This window comes from Sinocyclocheilus grahami, unplaced genomic scaffold (assembly GCF_001515645.1).
Source record: "Sinocyclocheilus grahami isolate Dianchi unplaced genomic scaffold, SAMN03320097.WGS_v1.1 scaffold15.1, whole genome shotgun sequence".
In the NCBI taxonomy this organism is placed as follows: Eukaryota; Metazoa; Chordata; class Actinopteri; order Cypriniformes; family Cyprinidae; genus Sinocyclocheilus; species Sinocyclocheilus grahami.
Window position 1 is genome coordinate 1810676 of NW_015505194.1, and position 15568 is coordinate 1826243.

General features: G+C 36.6%; 2 protein-coding genes and 2 long non-coding RNA genes across 4 annotated transcripts; all 4 read left to right on the forward strand.

Moving 5' to 3' along the window:
• Positions 1-46: 46 nt before the first annotated feature.
• Positions 47-4840, forward strand: LOC107601581 (acetyl-CoA acetyltransferase, cytosolic-like). The gene is made up of 9 exons (XM_016293822.1): positions 47-252; positions 988-1122; positions 1231-1412; positions 1503-1620; positions 1704-1847; positions 2756-2878; positions 2967-3121; positions 3431-3541; positions 3924-4840. Exons 1-9 carry the CDS (start codon positions 204-206, stop codon positions 4092-4094), a joined length of 1188 nt encoding a protein of 395 aa, XP_016149308.1. The 5' UTR covers positions 47-203; the 3' UTR covers positions 4095-4840.
• A 254-nt stretch (positions 4841-5094) lies between these two features.
• On the forward strand, positions 5095-15461 carry LOC107602573 (protein claret segregational-like). Its single transcript, XM_016295110.1, has 10 exons — positions 5095-5854; positions 7219-7284; positions 8018-8143; positions 8247-8447; positions 9717-9782; positions 10516-10641; positions 10745-10886; positions 13565-13777; positions 13982-14137; positions 14952-15461. Exons 1-10 carry the CDS (start codon positions 5786-5788, stop codon positions 15101-15103), a joined length of 1317 nt encoding a protein of 438 aa, XP_016150596.1. The 5' UTR covers positions 5095-5785; the 3' UTR covers positions 15104-15461.
• On the forward strand, positions 9716-11450 carry LOC107601594 (uncharacterized). Its single transcript, XR_001610950.1, has 3 exons — positions 9716-9782; positions 10516-10641; positions 10745-11450. It is a non-coding gene; the product is annotated as an uncharacterized lncRNA (long non-coding RNA).
• Positions 11712-12861, forward strand: LOC107601589 (uncharacterized). The gene is made up of 3 exons (XR_001610949.1): positions 11712-12393; positions 12643-12682; positions 12792-12861. It is a non-coding gene; the product is annotated as an uncharacterized lncRNA (long non-coding RNA).
• Positions 15462-15568: the final 107 nt, after the last annotated feature.

Here is a 15568-nt window from a genome sequence, read left to right on the forward strand (position 1 = left end):
CGCACCATTAGATGGCGCAACACCAAAATAAAACCACTGCATCAGACTCGTATCTCGCTGATGATGCTTTCGTACTCTTCTGATCAAACGAATGAGACCGCGTGAAGAAGGAGGCTCCTCGAGACAACCTGCATATATAGAGAGAGCCAGCCTACCGGACACACAACAAGGAACCTGCCGAGAAAACCAGCATTACAGCAAAGATGAACACGGATGCGATTGTTATCGTTTCTGCCGCAAGGACTCCTATAGGTAAACATAATCTCATGTCTCATATCATTATGCTATTTTTTCCATACGATGCTGAGCACCTCTGTGTCGCTGCAAACTACAGTGTATCCTGTTGACAGATTATACTAGAAAGTTTTATCTCCTGTGTCACTAACCCCTGATTTAACAAATTAACCAAATAATAATCTTATTATTTGAGAGTCTGTTTGCTTTAGTTATGTATAGTCAAAGTATGTGTCTGATTTGTTTATTTTAGTTAGCTAATGCTCGAGCTATCCGGCAGTAGTGTTGTGTCAGGAGAAACGTAAAGCTGCTCTGATTGGTTGCTCGGCGTTCTCGCCAGTGTTCTCGTGCTCTGATTGGTTGATTTATTGCAGCGCCATGGCCAGGATAAATTGTATTGATCGCTTTGCTGAATCCTTTATCATTCATATACTGTATAATAAATTCTTCATATATACTTTTTTTATAATTCTGCCCATTAAGTAAATTATGCTGTTGTTTCCTATAACTTTTAATCATGGAAATAATACCAATATTTAAATGAGATAATAATAGCATAGCATTATTAAATTAGAAATAGCATTTACAATCTTTTTTTTTTTTGGTCTGTTTACACATGCATGCTCCATATGATTTTGACATGGTAAAAAGCAAAAGTTGGTGTATGGGCAATATAGCCTTTTTTTGCTTTCTTCTATAAATTCTATTTTTCAGTTAAAAGTATCAATATTTTTGCTTTTTTTTTATTGACAGGATCATTCAATGGAACCCTTAGTAGTGTACCTCTCCATGATCTGGGGACACTAGTCATCAAAGATGTGCTGAAGAGGGCCAATGTAAAGCCAGAAGAAGTCTCCGAGGTCATCATGGGTCATGTCCTCACTGCAGGTATAGCACTTCATGTAGTGTACTTTAGCCTACTCACCATATAAATACAGAACTCACAAAGCTCAAGTTCACTTGGGAATTGATAGTAATCTCCTACATTTACTTAAGGTCATGGGCAGAATCCTGCCCGGCAGGCAAGTGTTGGTGCTGGTATCCCATACTCCGTGCCAGCATGGAGCTGTCAGATGATCTGTGGATCTGGCCTGAAGGCTGTGTGTCTTGGTGCTCAGTCCATCATGACTAAAGAATCCACTATAGTAGTAGCAGGAGGGATGGAGAGCATGAGTCGGGTAAGACATCTGTAAAGACACTAATGTTAGGGCACTTCTGTTATTTTTAAGTAACAGGTGATGATATCCATGCAACACTTTGTCTGTCAGACTCCTCATATAGTGCAGATGAGGTCAGGGGTGAAGATGGGGGACGCTACTTTGCAGGACTCTATATTGACTGATGGACTCACAGATGCATTTTACAATTACCACATGGGAGTCACAGGTAATATTTTAAAACAGACTGCCTACCTTTATTGTGTCCTTTAATAGGCCAACTGATCTAGTTTTGGTCGTGTGTCTGTGTAGCTGAGAATGTGGCCAAGCAGTGGGGGGTGTCCCGTGAGGCTCAGGACCAGTTTGCCGTAACATCACAGAACAGAACTGAAGCAGCTCAGAAGGCTGGATATTTTGACCAGGAGATTGTGCCAGTTACTGTTCCCTCTAGGAAAGGCAAGAGGTTCTTTTGTGTTTAGAAATATGATTTAATTTTTTAAATAATAAAGTATTTTTTTAAATGTTTTTGAGAAATGTCTCTTGTTACAAAAAAAATAATTCATTCATTTGATAAAAAAGTAAAAGTAAAAACAAATGTAAAATATTACAATTTAAAATACCTGTTTGTTATTAATGTATTTTTTAAAATGTAATTTATTGATGTGATGGCAAAGTTGAATTTTCAGCTGTCATTAGTGTTGCATGATCGTTCAGAAATCATTCTAATATGCTGATTTAGTGCTTAAGAAAAATCTCTTACTATTATCTATGTTGAAAACAGTCAAGCTGCTTAATATTTTTGTGAAAATTCTTGATAAATTCTTTGAGGATTCTTTGAATAGAAATTTCAAAAGAACAACGTTAATTTAAAATATAGGTTTTAATTATTTTTGTAAAAATATGTATATAATGTTAAAGTCTTTACTGTCAATTTTGATCAGTTTGCATCCTTTCTAATTAAAAGTATTTATTTCTTTCCATAAAAAAATCTTACTCGCTTGAAACCTTTGAACAGTAGTGTACCTTATTCAGTCTAGGCAGTGTTGTTGTACTGCAAAAAATATTTTCTTAATCAGTATTTTTGTCTTGTTTTCAGTAAAATCATCCTTATAATGAGATAAAGATTTTTTTATTGTTTTTTAAAGCATAAATCGTACAAGAAAGTTACCTAAGAAAAATCAAATAATTGTGTTTTCTGAAATCAAGATTTAATATCTTATGCAAATTGTCAAGTAAATGTATTTTGAAAATAAGACAAATTCTGAAGTTTTTTTTTGTGTGGAATGTTTGTATCTCCTTAAGCTTGTATTTATCTCTGATGACACTGAATATAAATTCAAATAAACCCTTTATTACCATATCAGGTCCAGTCGAGGTCAAAGCTGATGAGTTTCCTCGGCATGGCAGTAATATTGATGCTATGTCCAAACTGAAGCCCTGTTTTGTGAAGGATGCTTCCAGTACAGTGACAGCTGGCAATGCATCGGGTAAATGGTGACATCTTTGACACTCAATTATGATGTAACTTAAGTGTCATTTTCACTGCATACAGATAGTAGTGTTTTTGTTTAACAGGCGTAAATGATGGAGCTGCAGCTACCGTTCTCATGAGCCAATCAGAGGCCCAGAGGCGAGGCTTAAAACCAATGGCACGCGTCACGTCCTGGGCTCAGGCAGGCCTTGACCCGTCAGTCATGGGCACAGGGCCAATTCCAGCCATTAGAAAAGCTGTGAGTGTCTGTTGAGTCATCGCAGCACTTAATTCAGCCACATGAATGAAGAATTAATTTTTGTAATCAGTGCTTATCCTGAAATACTCAGACCCAGATTTAGAATCTGAGCCAAGAGTTTGATTGTGCCAAGATTCTTTTTAGAAATTGTTTTGGGTTCATAACAACACAACATTTACTAATTCATTAATTAAAGTGTTTTCTGCTACAGTCCTTGCCAATTTATTGTTAAAACAAATTTGGTTTGCACAAGCAATAATGATTCTATAAGTTGGATTTTAAAGTGAATTGAATCTGCTTTCTGACCAGGTTGAGAAAGCCGGATGGAAGCTGGATGAGGTTGATCTGTTTGAGATAAATGAAGCGTTTGCAGCTCAGTCCGTCGCAGTGGTAAAGGAGCTCGGTCTAAATCCTGATAAGGTGTGTTTCCTCCACTTTATACATACTTTGCTTCATGCAGCTTTACACAATATTATATTGACACAGTTACCCAATGATTTCTGTACCACAGTAATAAGAGTGTAATATCATGATGAGTCTCTACATTATTGCAAATATTGGAGGTCCATCTCACTTGACCTTTGTTCACTATTGCTATCAGTGACCAGAGTGCAACATGAAAATGAATGAAATGAACTCTTTGCCTAAGTTAAAAAACATAATTATAATATTTATAGAAAGACAATTACTAATCTGCCTCATTTTTTACAGCTGATCAATTACAACATTTCCTTGTTATATATTTGACATATCCATGTGTGCACAGCATAATTTAACACTTCTTTTGTCTCTCTCCCTTCAGGTGAATGTGTGTGGAGGGGCGATCGCTCTCGGACATCCTCTCGGTATGTCTGGCTGTAGAGTGTTGGTGACCCTGCTTCATGCACTTCAGAGGACAGGGGGACAGAAAGGGGTCGCTTCACTTTGTATAGGTGGTGGAATGGGTATAGCCATGTGTGTAGAGAGCAAATAAGCGTTGAGTACTGCTGATATAGACAAATTACTTCCAAACTGTAATTGTGTGCTTTTAATCAGGCCTTGAATCCAGTTTGTCATATTTAAAACAGATGTTTAAAATCTTAACAGGCTATGATGAGACTAAAGCAAGTACATACTCAAGTCAGTACACTGTAAAAGAAGGGAAATCTAGTAAAATTCACACATGGCCAATTCAGGTGAAATCATCTCTAATATATCATCATACACCGTGTATCTGAGGCATTTTGCACTTAACACTAATGTATTCCTTTCAGTCTTTAGCGATTTATGGTACATAAAGAGGACTTTTACCAGCTTTTAAGACATTCCTTTTCTGTGTTATTCGTCTATGGTTGCTGATTTACTCTTAAGGTAGAGCTTTTATTGGTATCAAAATTGGGTCTGTCCACAAGCATATCAACGATAACCTGATTGAATTATGAAAATAATGTTGTGGCGTGTGTTCTGTGTATTAATGCATCAGTTGAATGGAATCAGTCTGTTTCCAGCAGTATGGAAATCAGACGTAGTGCTTAGAATTAGACCTGTCTACACTGTGCAATAGAAAACTGCTTTAGAAATGTCAAATGTGCCAAAAGACAAAATTAGAATCTATCCTGGTGGTCTGCTTTTAATACTCTCTCTCCCAGTGTTAATTTATACCTCAGGGGAAAAGCTGTTTACATATTTAGCCTGTATTGTACTCCTAATCTCACTGCTTAATAAATAATTGAATGGAGAGCCCTGTGTCCTACAGTGCATGCAGGTAAATTAGGCCACTTTTTGGTAAATCATGAACATTTTCCAAATTTCGCATTGTGCAGAGTCAGACCTTTTGTTAACATTTTATGTTTAAAATATTTATCAAGAATCAACTGTTAAGCCCAAAACCACGTGTTCAAATAAAATGAGCTAAGTCTATACAACAAAACCATTATTGTAAACAACAACAGCAAAAAAAAAAAATCTTTTACATTAATTTTGACCTTTTTTCCCCAGTAGTTTCTAATATAAAATAATATGGTTATTTAGCCAATCTCAGCATTTTGTAATTCATGATACCATACTTTTAGATGCTTGGTAGTTTAATTATTAAAAACATACTAACCTCATGAAAATATTGCAGTTAGCAAACTCCGATCAATCTGTTCAAATGTTAAGTGCCACTATTGTGGCAGCTGTTTAAAACCGTTTGCATTATTTGTAAATTGAATCTTAAAAAGCTATGATGACTCTCCAACCTTATCAGCCTCGTATGACCTGATATCACCTTATTTTGTGAGATGTGACGGCCCCGTGGAGAATTGATCGAGTAACCAGTAGGGGGCGTCAAATTTCAAATGGCCCTGATGACGGTCGTTTTATCGGCCTGCACTGTGGAGTCTCAGTGTAGTGTGAGTGTGGTACAGCTGTGATTGTTGTCATGAAGTCTAAAACGTTTAAAACAAGTCAAAATCCATGTATCAAACCTACATTGTTAATAAATGGACAAACAGTTTTATACATTGTACTTAAAAAACACTATATGAAATGTCAAATATAGATCAGAAACCACCGAACATAGGCTAGTGTGTGCAGACAGGTAATCGGATTACACCTCCGACAAACCACACACAAGCTCATCATGCACTGTACCACTGAACAATAAATGCTTCACTTTACATTGTGTTCTTACTCTCATTCACGATGCTGCTCTTTATTAATCGAGATCAAATTTTTGCTCATCAAGTCCATCTTCTAGAGCACAAACTACGGGTGAGTTTCCTCTTATATTACCAGAATGTAAAAGAACAGGTGGGCTGGTAAATAATGTATTTGTGTCGCTTTGATTGTGTTTGATTTACAGATATTTATACTGTCGTTATGATTTACGTTGCTATATTATTTGATGGGGCCAAGGATAATTTTAGAAATAGTTATATCGGTTATAGTATATAGCAATATAATTACATACCTCTATATGACCTCCATGGTAATACAAGTGCATTAGAATACTATGCAAATATCATCATTTAGTACCATGGTCTATAGGCCTATATCAAAATACTGTACCATGGTAGGCCTACATTGATGGTATCTCATACCATCAATGTACCATGGTACTGCCCCCATACTTGTTTGTGTTTTTGTAAGGGATGGCTGTGTCTCAAAACCTAGAGCTGCTGACCCAGGATAGAATTATGTATATTAACCAGATGTATTGTCTAGGCAGGCAATTCACTAAGATTTTAAGACACATCCACAGGTGTGTCAGGTAAGTTTTGTATGTGACTGGTGATCAGCTGAATTTTGTAGTTTATATTATTTGTATCGTTTTTATTTTTTAAATACTTTGTACTATTGCGTGTGTTCTGTATAGTTATATATTTAAATGTAACGATAAAGCCCTCTCCTTTCTCGAGAGGTGTAAAATATTTAAGTAAATGTAATTAATACTGTAGCCTACTTGAGTATCTTTTTCGATACTATGACTATCAAAGATATCAGCAACTTTTATTCTCTACGTCACTACAATTTTGAATAAGTATCTGTACTCTTTACTCCACTACATTTGAAATGAGTGTTGCAATCATACATTACATTTTGCATGGCACCTAGCTTTTATTTCTGCTACAAAAGAAGTGATATTGCCACTTTCTCACCCAAGTTTTCCCCTTACTCACCCAAACTTGTCAACAAGGCTACTTTACGTGAATACGAGTTCCTTAGCAAGCCATTGAGGCCAACCCAGCACATGCAGTGCAAGAAGGCTTTGACTTTTTAATTTTGCTTAACATTATTTTATTTATCCTTTATACTGAAGAGACCTTTTTCATTGTTTTTTGGGGTTTTTTTTTCCAATTTTGAGGTGTTCAGTTTTATTTTGGTTTTAGAAAATAAACGTGATTGCTCTCCTCACAAATCACCTCTTTCTTGTTTTTCACTGGCGTGTCTCTTTGACTAGTGCATCTTTGAGCCTATATTTAATATAAGTAAAATACTGTTAAAATCAGATACTTTTACTCAAGTTGTTTTGGAATTGGTGGGTTGTAATAAGTAATTTTCACTGCAAGATATGTGTACTTTTACTCAATTATGGTTTTCAGGTACTCTTTACACTTCTGTCTTTCTCCTTTTAGAGTAAAGAGGAGCGTATTTTGGAGTTGGAAACAGAGAATGCTCTCCTTCGTTTGAGACTTGCTGAGGTATGGATGAAGCAAATTCAGTGTGAAATGCATCTAACTCCACTAATGGGGGTCGACCCTCCACTGCAGTTAAAAGTTTACCTGCCAGATGGTTTCACTGCAAGATAAGTGGCTTGCAGACAGGCGACAGGTGCTCGCCAGTCTCACCTAATTTACTCACATGCTTAATATCTGGGTATGAAGTACAGACCAGAGATATACCTTTGGTTGGAGATCCACATTCAAAAATATACCAAAAAGAATACTTTTTGTATTATGATAATATTATGGTAATATTTGAAGTAGCTTTGAGTGCAATCTAAATACCATGGTGTATAAATATGATAATTATTTTGTATCATGGGAAAATAATTTTTTTTTTTTAAGAAATTATACTTTTATTCAGTTAGATGCATTAAATTGCTAAAAATGACAGTAAACATATATTTCTCTTTATAATAAATGCTGTTCTTTTGAACTTTATATTCCTCAAAGACACCTGAGAAATATTATGAAGGACAACTGTCCTATCAAAAAAAGTTTTTTTAAATTGTAAAATAATTTTTACAATTAAATTGTAATTGTAAAAAAAAATCAAGAAATCTTACAGAGACTCCAGACTTTTGAATGGTAGTGTGTATCAAAATACCAGACTTGTCATCTCTGCAATGTTTTTTGTAAGGTGAAAAAACTATGTAAATGCACTGATCAGTTTGTATGTGCTCCCCATTGACCTTTCCTTAACCTTTTCAAGTGTTTGTGTAAACTCCGCCGTGAGAGAGAGGAAGAAATCCATGTCCAGAGACAGAAACTTCAGCAGCAGAGTAAAGTGCAGAAGTCCACACATGCAGCTCTCTCCAAACTTCTGTCTGAAGTTCAGGTGATGGCAAAACACTGCTTTGAAACAAGTCCTACACTACAAATGCATTGAAATGCAATGTTTTACAAATCCAGCATCATCATGTGATCTGTGTCGCTCTCAGATGCTGGAACAGGACTTGAGGGATGTTTTTACCATCTACGTGAGGTTTGCTAAAGAACTGGAGGAACAAAGCAAGCAGCTGTTTGAATGCGTGGGCACTGCCAGAAATGCTATTCAGGATTTCCAAAGTGATGACCTTCAGAGTGAGTGTGAACTCACACACCAACATATCAGTTCATCTGTGTTATCTGTGAATATTTGTACCTCCAAATACACTTAATGGGTCTCATTCACTAATTACATGCACATAGACTATTCAGTCATATGGCAAGGTGAGATAATGGCCTGGATTATGAACCTCAACTCTGAACCTCCATCTCCTCTTCTATTTAATCTTCTGCTCTCATTTCCTTTTCATCTGTCTCTTCCTTCATCTGTCTCCTCCTCTACCACAAAACCAGCCTTGTTGTGACAGTAGGTATGTGGTGCAGTGTTCAGAGATTATCCACAGTCCCTCTCCCCCAGCCTCTCCTCCAGGAAAAGCTGCTGTCAGCAGGGACAGAAAGGTCATGTGTCCTGTGTCCTGTGCATCACCTGCACACCATGGTGACAAGCCTCCCGCAGGGCCTGTGGATCGTATCCCTTGTCATTTATATAGTTGTATTTGTAAAACTCCAAGCCAAACAGCTCCTCACTGAGTCTCAAAGTGCAAATGAAAAAATATGTTACTGACAAAAAGCTTTTAAGGATACCTTCAAAGACTACAGTATCACTACCATTATTGTTTCCAGTGATGTTTGGTAGATTTTTTTAGTCCAATATTAATTTCATTGCATTTAGATGTTTACACATGCATTAATTCACATGTGGAGCTATCAACAATTAACTTATACTGTATTTATATTAAAAAGTATATAAACCTAGAATTTATTAAACCAATTACATAATTTAGTATGTGATTGTAAACATTCAAAACTGTACAAACAAAATATTTATTTACAAGCATATTTTGTGTATATTTTGTTTGTTACTAAATGTTCTTGGGCTGTTATTAAATATAGTCAAGTTTTGTCACCCAAACTTGTCAACAAGGCTACTTTACGTGAATACGAGTTCCTTAGCAAGCCATTGAGGCCAACCCAGCACATGCAGTGCAAGAAGGCTTTGACTTTTTAATTTTGCTTAACATTATTTTATTTATCCTTTATACTGAAGAGACCTTTTTCATTGTTTTTTGGGTTTTTTTTTTCCAATTTTGAGGTGTTCAGTTTTATTTTGGTTTTAGAAAATAAACGTGATTGCTCTCCTCACAAATCACCTCTTTCTTGTTTTTCACTGGCGTGTCTCTTTGACTAGTGCATCTTTGAGCCTATATTTAATATAAGTAAAATACTGTTAAAATCAGATACTTTTACTCAAGTTGTTTTGGAATTGGTGGGTTGTAATAAGTAATTTTCACTGCAAGATATGTGTACTTTTACTCAATTATGGTTTTCAGGTACTCTTTACACTTCTGTCTTTCTCCTTTTAGAGTAAAGAGGAGCGTATTTTGGAGTTGGAAACAGAGAATGCTCTCCTTCGTTTGAGACTTGCTGAGGTATGGATGAAGCAAATTCAGTGTGAAATGCATCTAACTCCACTAATGGGGGTCGACCCTCCACTGCAGTTAAAAGTTTACCTGCCAGATGGTTTCACTGCAAGATAAGTGGCTTGCAGACAGGCGACAGGTGCTCGCCAGTCTCACCTAATTTACTCACATGCTTAATATCTGGGTATGAAGTACAGACCAGAGATATACCTTTGGTTGGAGATCCACATTCAAAAATATACCAAAAAGAATACTTTTTGTATTATGATAATATTATGGTAATATTTGAAGTAGCTTTGAGTGCAATCTAAATACCATGGTGTATAAATATGATAATTATTTTGTATCATGGGAAAATAATTTTTTTTTTTTAAGAAATTATACTTTTATTCAGTTAGATGCATTAAATTGCTAAAAATGACAGTAAACATATATTTCTCTTTATAATAAATGCTGTTCTTTTGAACTTTATATTCCTCAAAGACACCTGAGAAATATTATGAAGGACAACTGTCCTATCAAAAAAAGTTTTTTTAAATTGTAAAATAATTTTTACAATTAAATTGTAATTGTAAAAAAAAATCAAGAAATCTTACAGAGACTCCAGACTTTTGAATGGTAGTGTGTATCAAAATACCAGACTTGTCATCTCTGCAATGTTTTTTGTAAGGTGAAAAAACTATGTAAATGCACTGATCAGTTTGTATGTGCTCCCCATTGACCTTTCCTTAACCTTTTCAAGTGTTTGTGTAAACTCCGCCGTGAGAGAGAGGAAGAAATCCATGTCCAGAGACAGAAACTTCAGCAGCAGAGTAAAGTGCAGAAGTCCACACATGCAGCTCTCTCCAAACTTCTGTCTGAAGTTCAGGTGATGGCAAAACACTGCTTTGAAACAAGTCCTACACTACAAATGCATTGAAATGCAATGTTTTACAAATCCAGCATCATCATGTGATCTGTGTCGCTCTCAGATGCTGGAACAGGACTTGAGGGATGTTTTTACCATCTACGTGAGGTTTGCTAAAGAACTGGAGGAACAAAGCAAGCAGCTGTTTGAATGCGTGGGCACTGCCAGAAATGCTATTCAGGATTTCCAAAGTGATGACCTTCAGAGTGAGTGTGAACTCACACACCAACATATCAGTTCATCTGTGTTATCTGTGAATATTTGTACCTCCAAATACACTTAATGGGTCTCATTCACTAATTACATGCACATAGACTATTCAGTCATATGGCAAGGTGAGATAATGGCCTGGATTATGAACCTCAACTCTGAACCTCCATCTCCTCTTCTATTTAATCTTCTGCTCTCATTTCCTTTTCATCTGTCTCTTCCTTCATCTGTCTCCTCCTCTACCACAAAACCAGCCTTGTTGTGACAGTAGGTATGTGGTGCAGTGTTCAGAGATTATCCACAGTCCCTCTCCCCCAGCCTCTCCTCCAGGAAAAGCTGCTGTCAGCAGGGACAGAAAGGTCATGTGTCCTGTGTCCTGTGCATCACCTGCACACCATGGTGACAAGCCTCCCGCAGGGCCTGTGGATCGTATCCCTTGTCATTTATATAGTTGTATTTGTAAAACTCCAAGCCAAACAGCTCCTCACTGAGTCTCAAAGTGCAAATGAAAAAATATGTTACTGACAAAAAGCTTTTAAGGATACCTTCAAAGACTACAGTATCACTACCATTATTGTTTCCAGTGATGTTTGGTAGATTTTTTTAGTCCAATATTAATTTCATTGCATTTAGATGTTTACACATGCATTAATTCACATGTGGAGCTATCAACAATTAACTTATACTGTATTTATATTAAAAAGTATATAAACCTAGAATTTATTAAACCAATTACATAATTTAGTATGTGATTGTAAACATTCAAAACTGTACAAACAAAATATTTATTTACAAGCATATTTTGTGTATATTTTGTTTGTTACTAAATGTTCTTGGGCTGTTATTAAATATAGTCAAGTTTTGTTCTGACCATTAGTCATCAAATGGTCAGAGAGATGTAGGTAACCTTTGATTTACTCATCTAAGTGGTCCCTAGAACCTAAAGTAGAACCTAAATGTTGATGACATCCAAACTTGTGAGTTGTTCAGTTTGTATCATTGCAGACATGATAGTTGGGTATTCTTGCATTGACATGGAGGCATTTTTCTCCTTTTCTTGTGACATTTGACCTGTATTTTGCTATTTCCTCCTCACATTCATGTCATGCTTCAGACTCCTAAAACTAAAAATGTGCTTGTCTTATTTCTGTGCTAAAATGTGGCTTGTCTTATTTCTGTGCTCTCAAGTATTTTCTCATTCAGTTTCTTCTTTGGCCCTGGACAAACGGTTCCTAATACATTACTCAAGCACTTCACTTGTTTCTATAGTCAAGTCATTAAACTGACTGGAATGTCCCATGGATTAGACTGGAGTGTCTAATTGGTCCTGCACTGCTTTTCATATTTGAATATATACAAATTGCCTTTTTTAAAATATGTTTTTTTTGCCTTTCTGCTGAGCTCCGGGTTCAGGTGACTGCACTTGAGCGCTCTTTACAGGAAGAGAAGGAGAGGTGCAAAGAGGAGCGGGTGAGGAGGAGGCTGCTCCACAACACCCTGGTTGTACGTACAGTACTTGGTTCTCTGATTTGACTCACTGTTCTTAATGTATTTACAGGGTAATGTTTGCAATTTATTTAAAGTCGTAAATGTATGATGTAGGGGGTACACTGAATATCATATTATATTATCAATATATATATATATAATGCGATTCAATTTAAAATTAAAATTTTATTTCATTCAGCAACCACTTGTTTTGGGTATGTGGTATATCTTGTTGGTGTACTAAATCTCATTTTCATTTTTAAGATCTTCATCATGTGAAGCAGTAGTGCAGGCCATCAATGATGTGAGTGAACTGATTATTTGTAGTGTTTATGGGATCTATACAATTGTAATGGCCTAGTATTACACCCTATACCCTCGATTAATCATCTCTGACCACCCTTGTTTTGCAGGACTCTGTTTTTGTGAACTGCGCCAAAACCTCAAGTCCTGTAATGAACAAAATATTTGAGTTTGAGAGGTATTTGGACACTGCATAAAATGTGTACATTTAAGATGGGAGATTTGGTGGTGGGTGATGTACAAACCCAATTCCAAAAAAGTTGGGACACTGTACAATTTGTGAGTAAAAAAGGAATAGAATAATTTACAAATCTCATAAACTTATATTTTATTCACAATAGAATATAGATAACATATCAAATGTTGAAAGTGAGACATTTTGAAATGTGTGTTTCTTCAAGAGTGCCAGTCCCCAACTCACACATTTTGAAGCTCTAATGTTCCCTCAAGCCATATGCCACTATCTGCAGCACACGCAGTTATGGCTAAGTGAGACCAAGTGTATTATCTAAAGATGCACACACAAACAGCTCTATTTTCTGACACACCCACTGGATTAGTTATCTTCATGTACACACACACATACTCTCTCAAGCACTTTCTTGCTACTTGAGAGCCCAATGTTCACTTCAAGGTAGCACTGAAAGACCTTATAAAGGTTGTCATTGGATTCAAGTGTGTAGCATCAGAGGCATATGTGCAGGAGACATATAATTGAATGGAATGGGGCCTCTGTAGTCCCGCCCTAATGTTAAAAGAGCCAATCACTTTTTAATAAAGGTGTCATTTAAATATATATATTTAAAAAATAAAAAGGGACTTTGTTACCATAACACTTGGAAGAAAATGTATTCATACTTTATGGACTCCTATTGTGTTGCAGCTCGTTGTCTGCAGAATGCCAGACAGGACGTCCAGCGGGTGTCTCGGAAGGAGTGGTGGAGCCCACGCTGCCGCAGGGCGGCCTCATCACACTCGTCTAGCCTCGCCTCCTCACCGTGCCACTCACCATGCCCCTCCCCCCGACCCAGCATCACACAGCCACCCCTCAAAACCAAGCTGCAGTTGGTAGACCTGGCTGGGAGTGAGTGTGTGGGCAAGAGGATGCAATGTTGTGCTCCATCTGCCAAAGACATCATGAGTAGTTACTAGTTAAGCTAATAAAACAAAACACAGCAACCATGTTCAGTCATTAGATAAGGTTTATGGAGTGTTAAATCTCAGGTCAGATTTTATTGAAGTGCTGCTAGTAAATGAAGATGTGAATAGACTTTCAGCACTAGTGCTTATCTGTTTTTAGGAATGTCAGGTGTGACCGGTGCCGTTCTGTGGGAAAGCTCCTGTATAAACCGCAGCCTCTCTGCTTTGTCCGATGTTCTGGGAGCTCTAGTCGAAAGACGACCTCACGTACCCTACCGCAACAGCAAGCTAACACATCTGTTACAGGACGCCATAGGTGAGAGCAGATTTACTGTGAAACACAACTACCTTACACATGAAGATTGTAAAAACAGCACTTGTTCCCTATTGTCTAAAAAAAAAAAAAAAAACTGTCTGTTGGTCATTTATTCCGTCTAGCTATGTATCATTGTAGCTATTGTTCCATCCATCCATCCATCCAGAAAATAGGGGTAAAGACGAGCCAAACATTTTTTTTATTTGCATGTATTTTGGATGTCCTTTATAACAGTACAGCTTACTTGAAAAAGAAAAAAAAAAATTTTATTATTATTTGCAATGTGATTTTAAACATTAGGTATAATGGTGTATGTATACTATTATTTATCTACAAAATTTTGACTTATGCCATATGTTCTTTTTCGCCTGCTCGGGTGTGTATTGTGAGAGGCACTATATAAGTAAATAATTCTGGGGCAGTCATGGACAGTCTGTTGTCTCTGTTAAAGGGGTCCTATTATGCTTTTTCACTTTTTCAACTTTAGTTAATCTGTAATGTTGCTGTTTGAGCATAAAAAAGATCTGCAAAGTTACAAAGCTCAAAGTCCACTTCAAAATGCATACTTGCATACTTGCAAGAATGCATACTTTTTTGCACTTATTGGCCTCTGAATAAAGATTTTATAATTTTTTTTTCTTTGTATATAATGCGTGACACAAGTTTCCTTTGCTTTTATTTGAACCACAGTTAAAACCAGTTCAACCAGTCAGGTTTTAACATGCCACAATAAGCGTCATAGACAAGGCCTGCCTACATTCTTGCCTCACCTGACCATCCTTTTGACATCTTTTCTGTCCCCTTTCTGCCACAGGAGGGGATGCCAAGCTTCTGATAATGCTGTGCGTATCTCCCACTCAATGCTTCCTCACTGAATCTCTTCAGTCCCTGGGGCTCGGTGCCAGAGCCAGACAAGTCCAGAGAGAGCCACCACGCAGGAAAAACACAGCCCTGAAGATGAAGTGACCAACAGGGAGATCCATTTGATAGCTGCTTGTGTAGTTTTATTTTTATGTATTTTGGTCACAGGTTTATGGTGCTCAGATCATGTTGCAATGTTTTGTAAGAAGACTTTAGGGTTAAATTTATGTTGATATCACAGTAGTGTATGCTAATGCTTGTTAGTGATTCAAAATTGTCAATTTTGGACAGGTTACACACAATCTCTTGCACATTGGGGATATTCCTCTGAAAAATTTTTTTATAGGTTTTTGTGTCTAGTGTGAGTGGAATACTTCAGATTGTGTGTGTCTGCAATTATCCATTAGTTTGTACAAAAGTTTTGATGTGATGATGGAAAATGTATGGCTTTTAAGTGATAGTGTTTGCAACCTGACTCTAGTTGACCTTAAATTTTACTGCAAGGTAACTTGATGCCTTTCTAATGTATCACTATTTATGAATGTTTAAAAATGATAAACTGTATTTCAA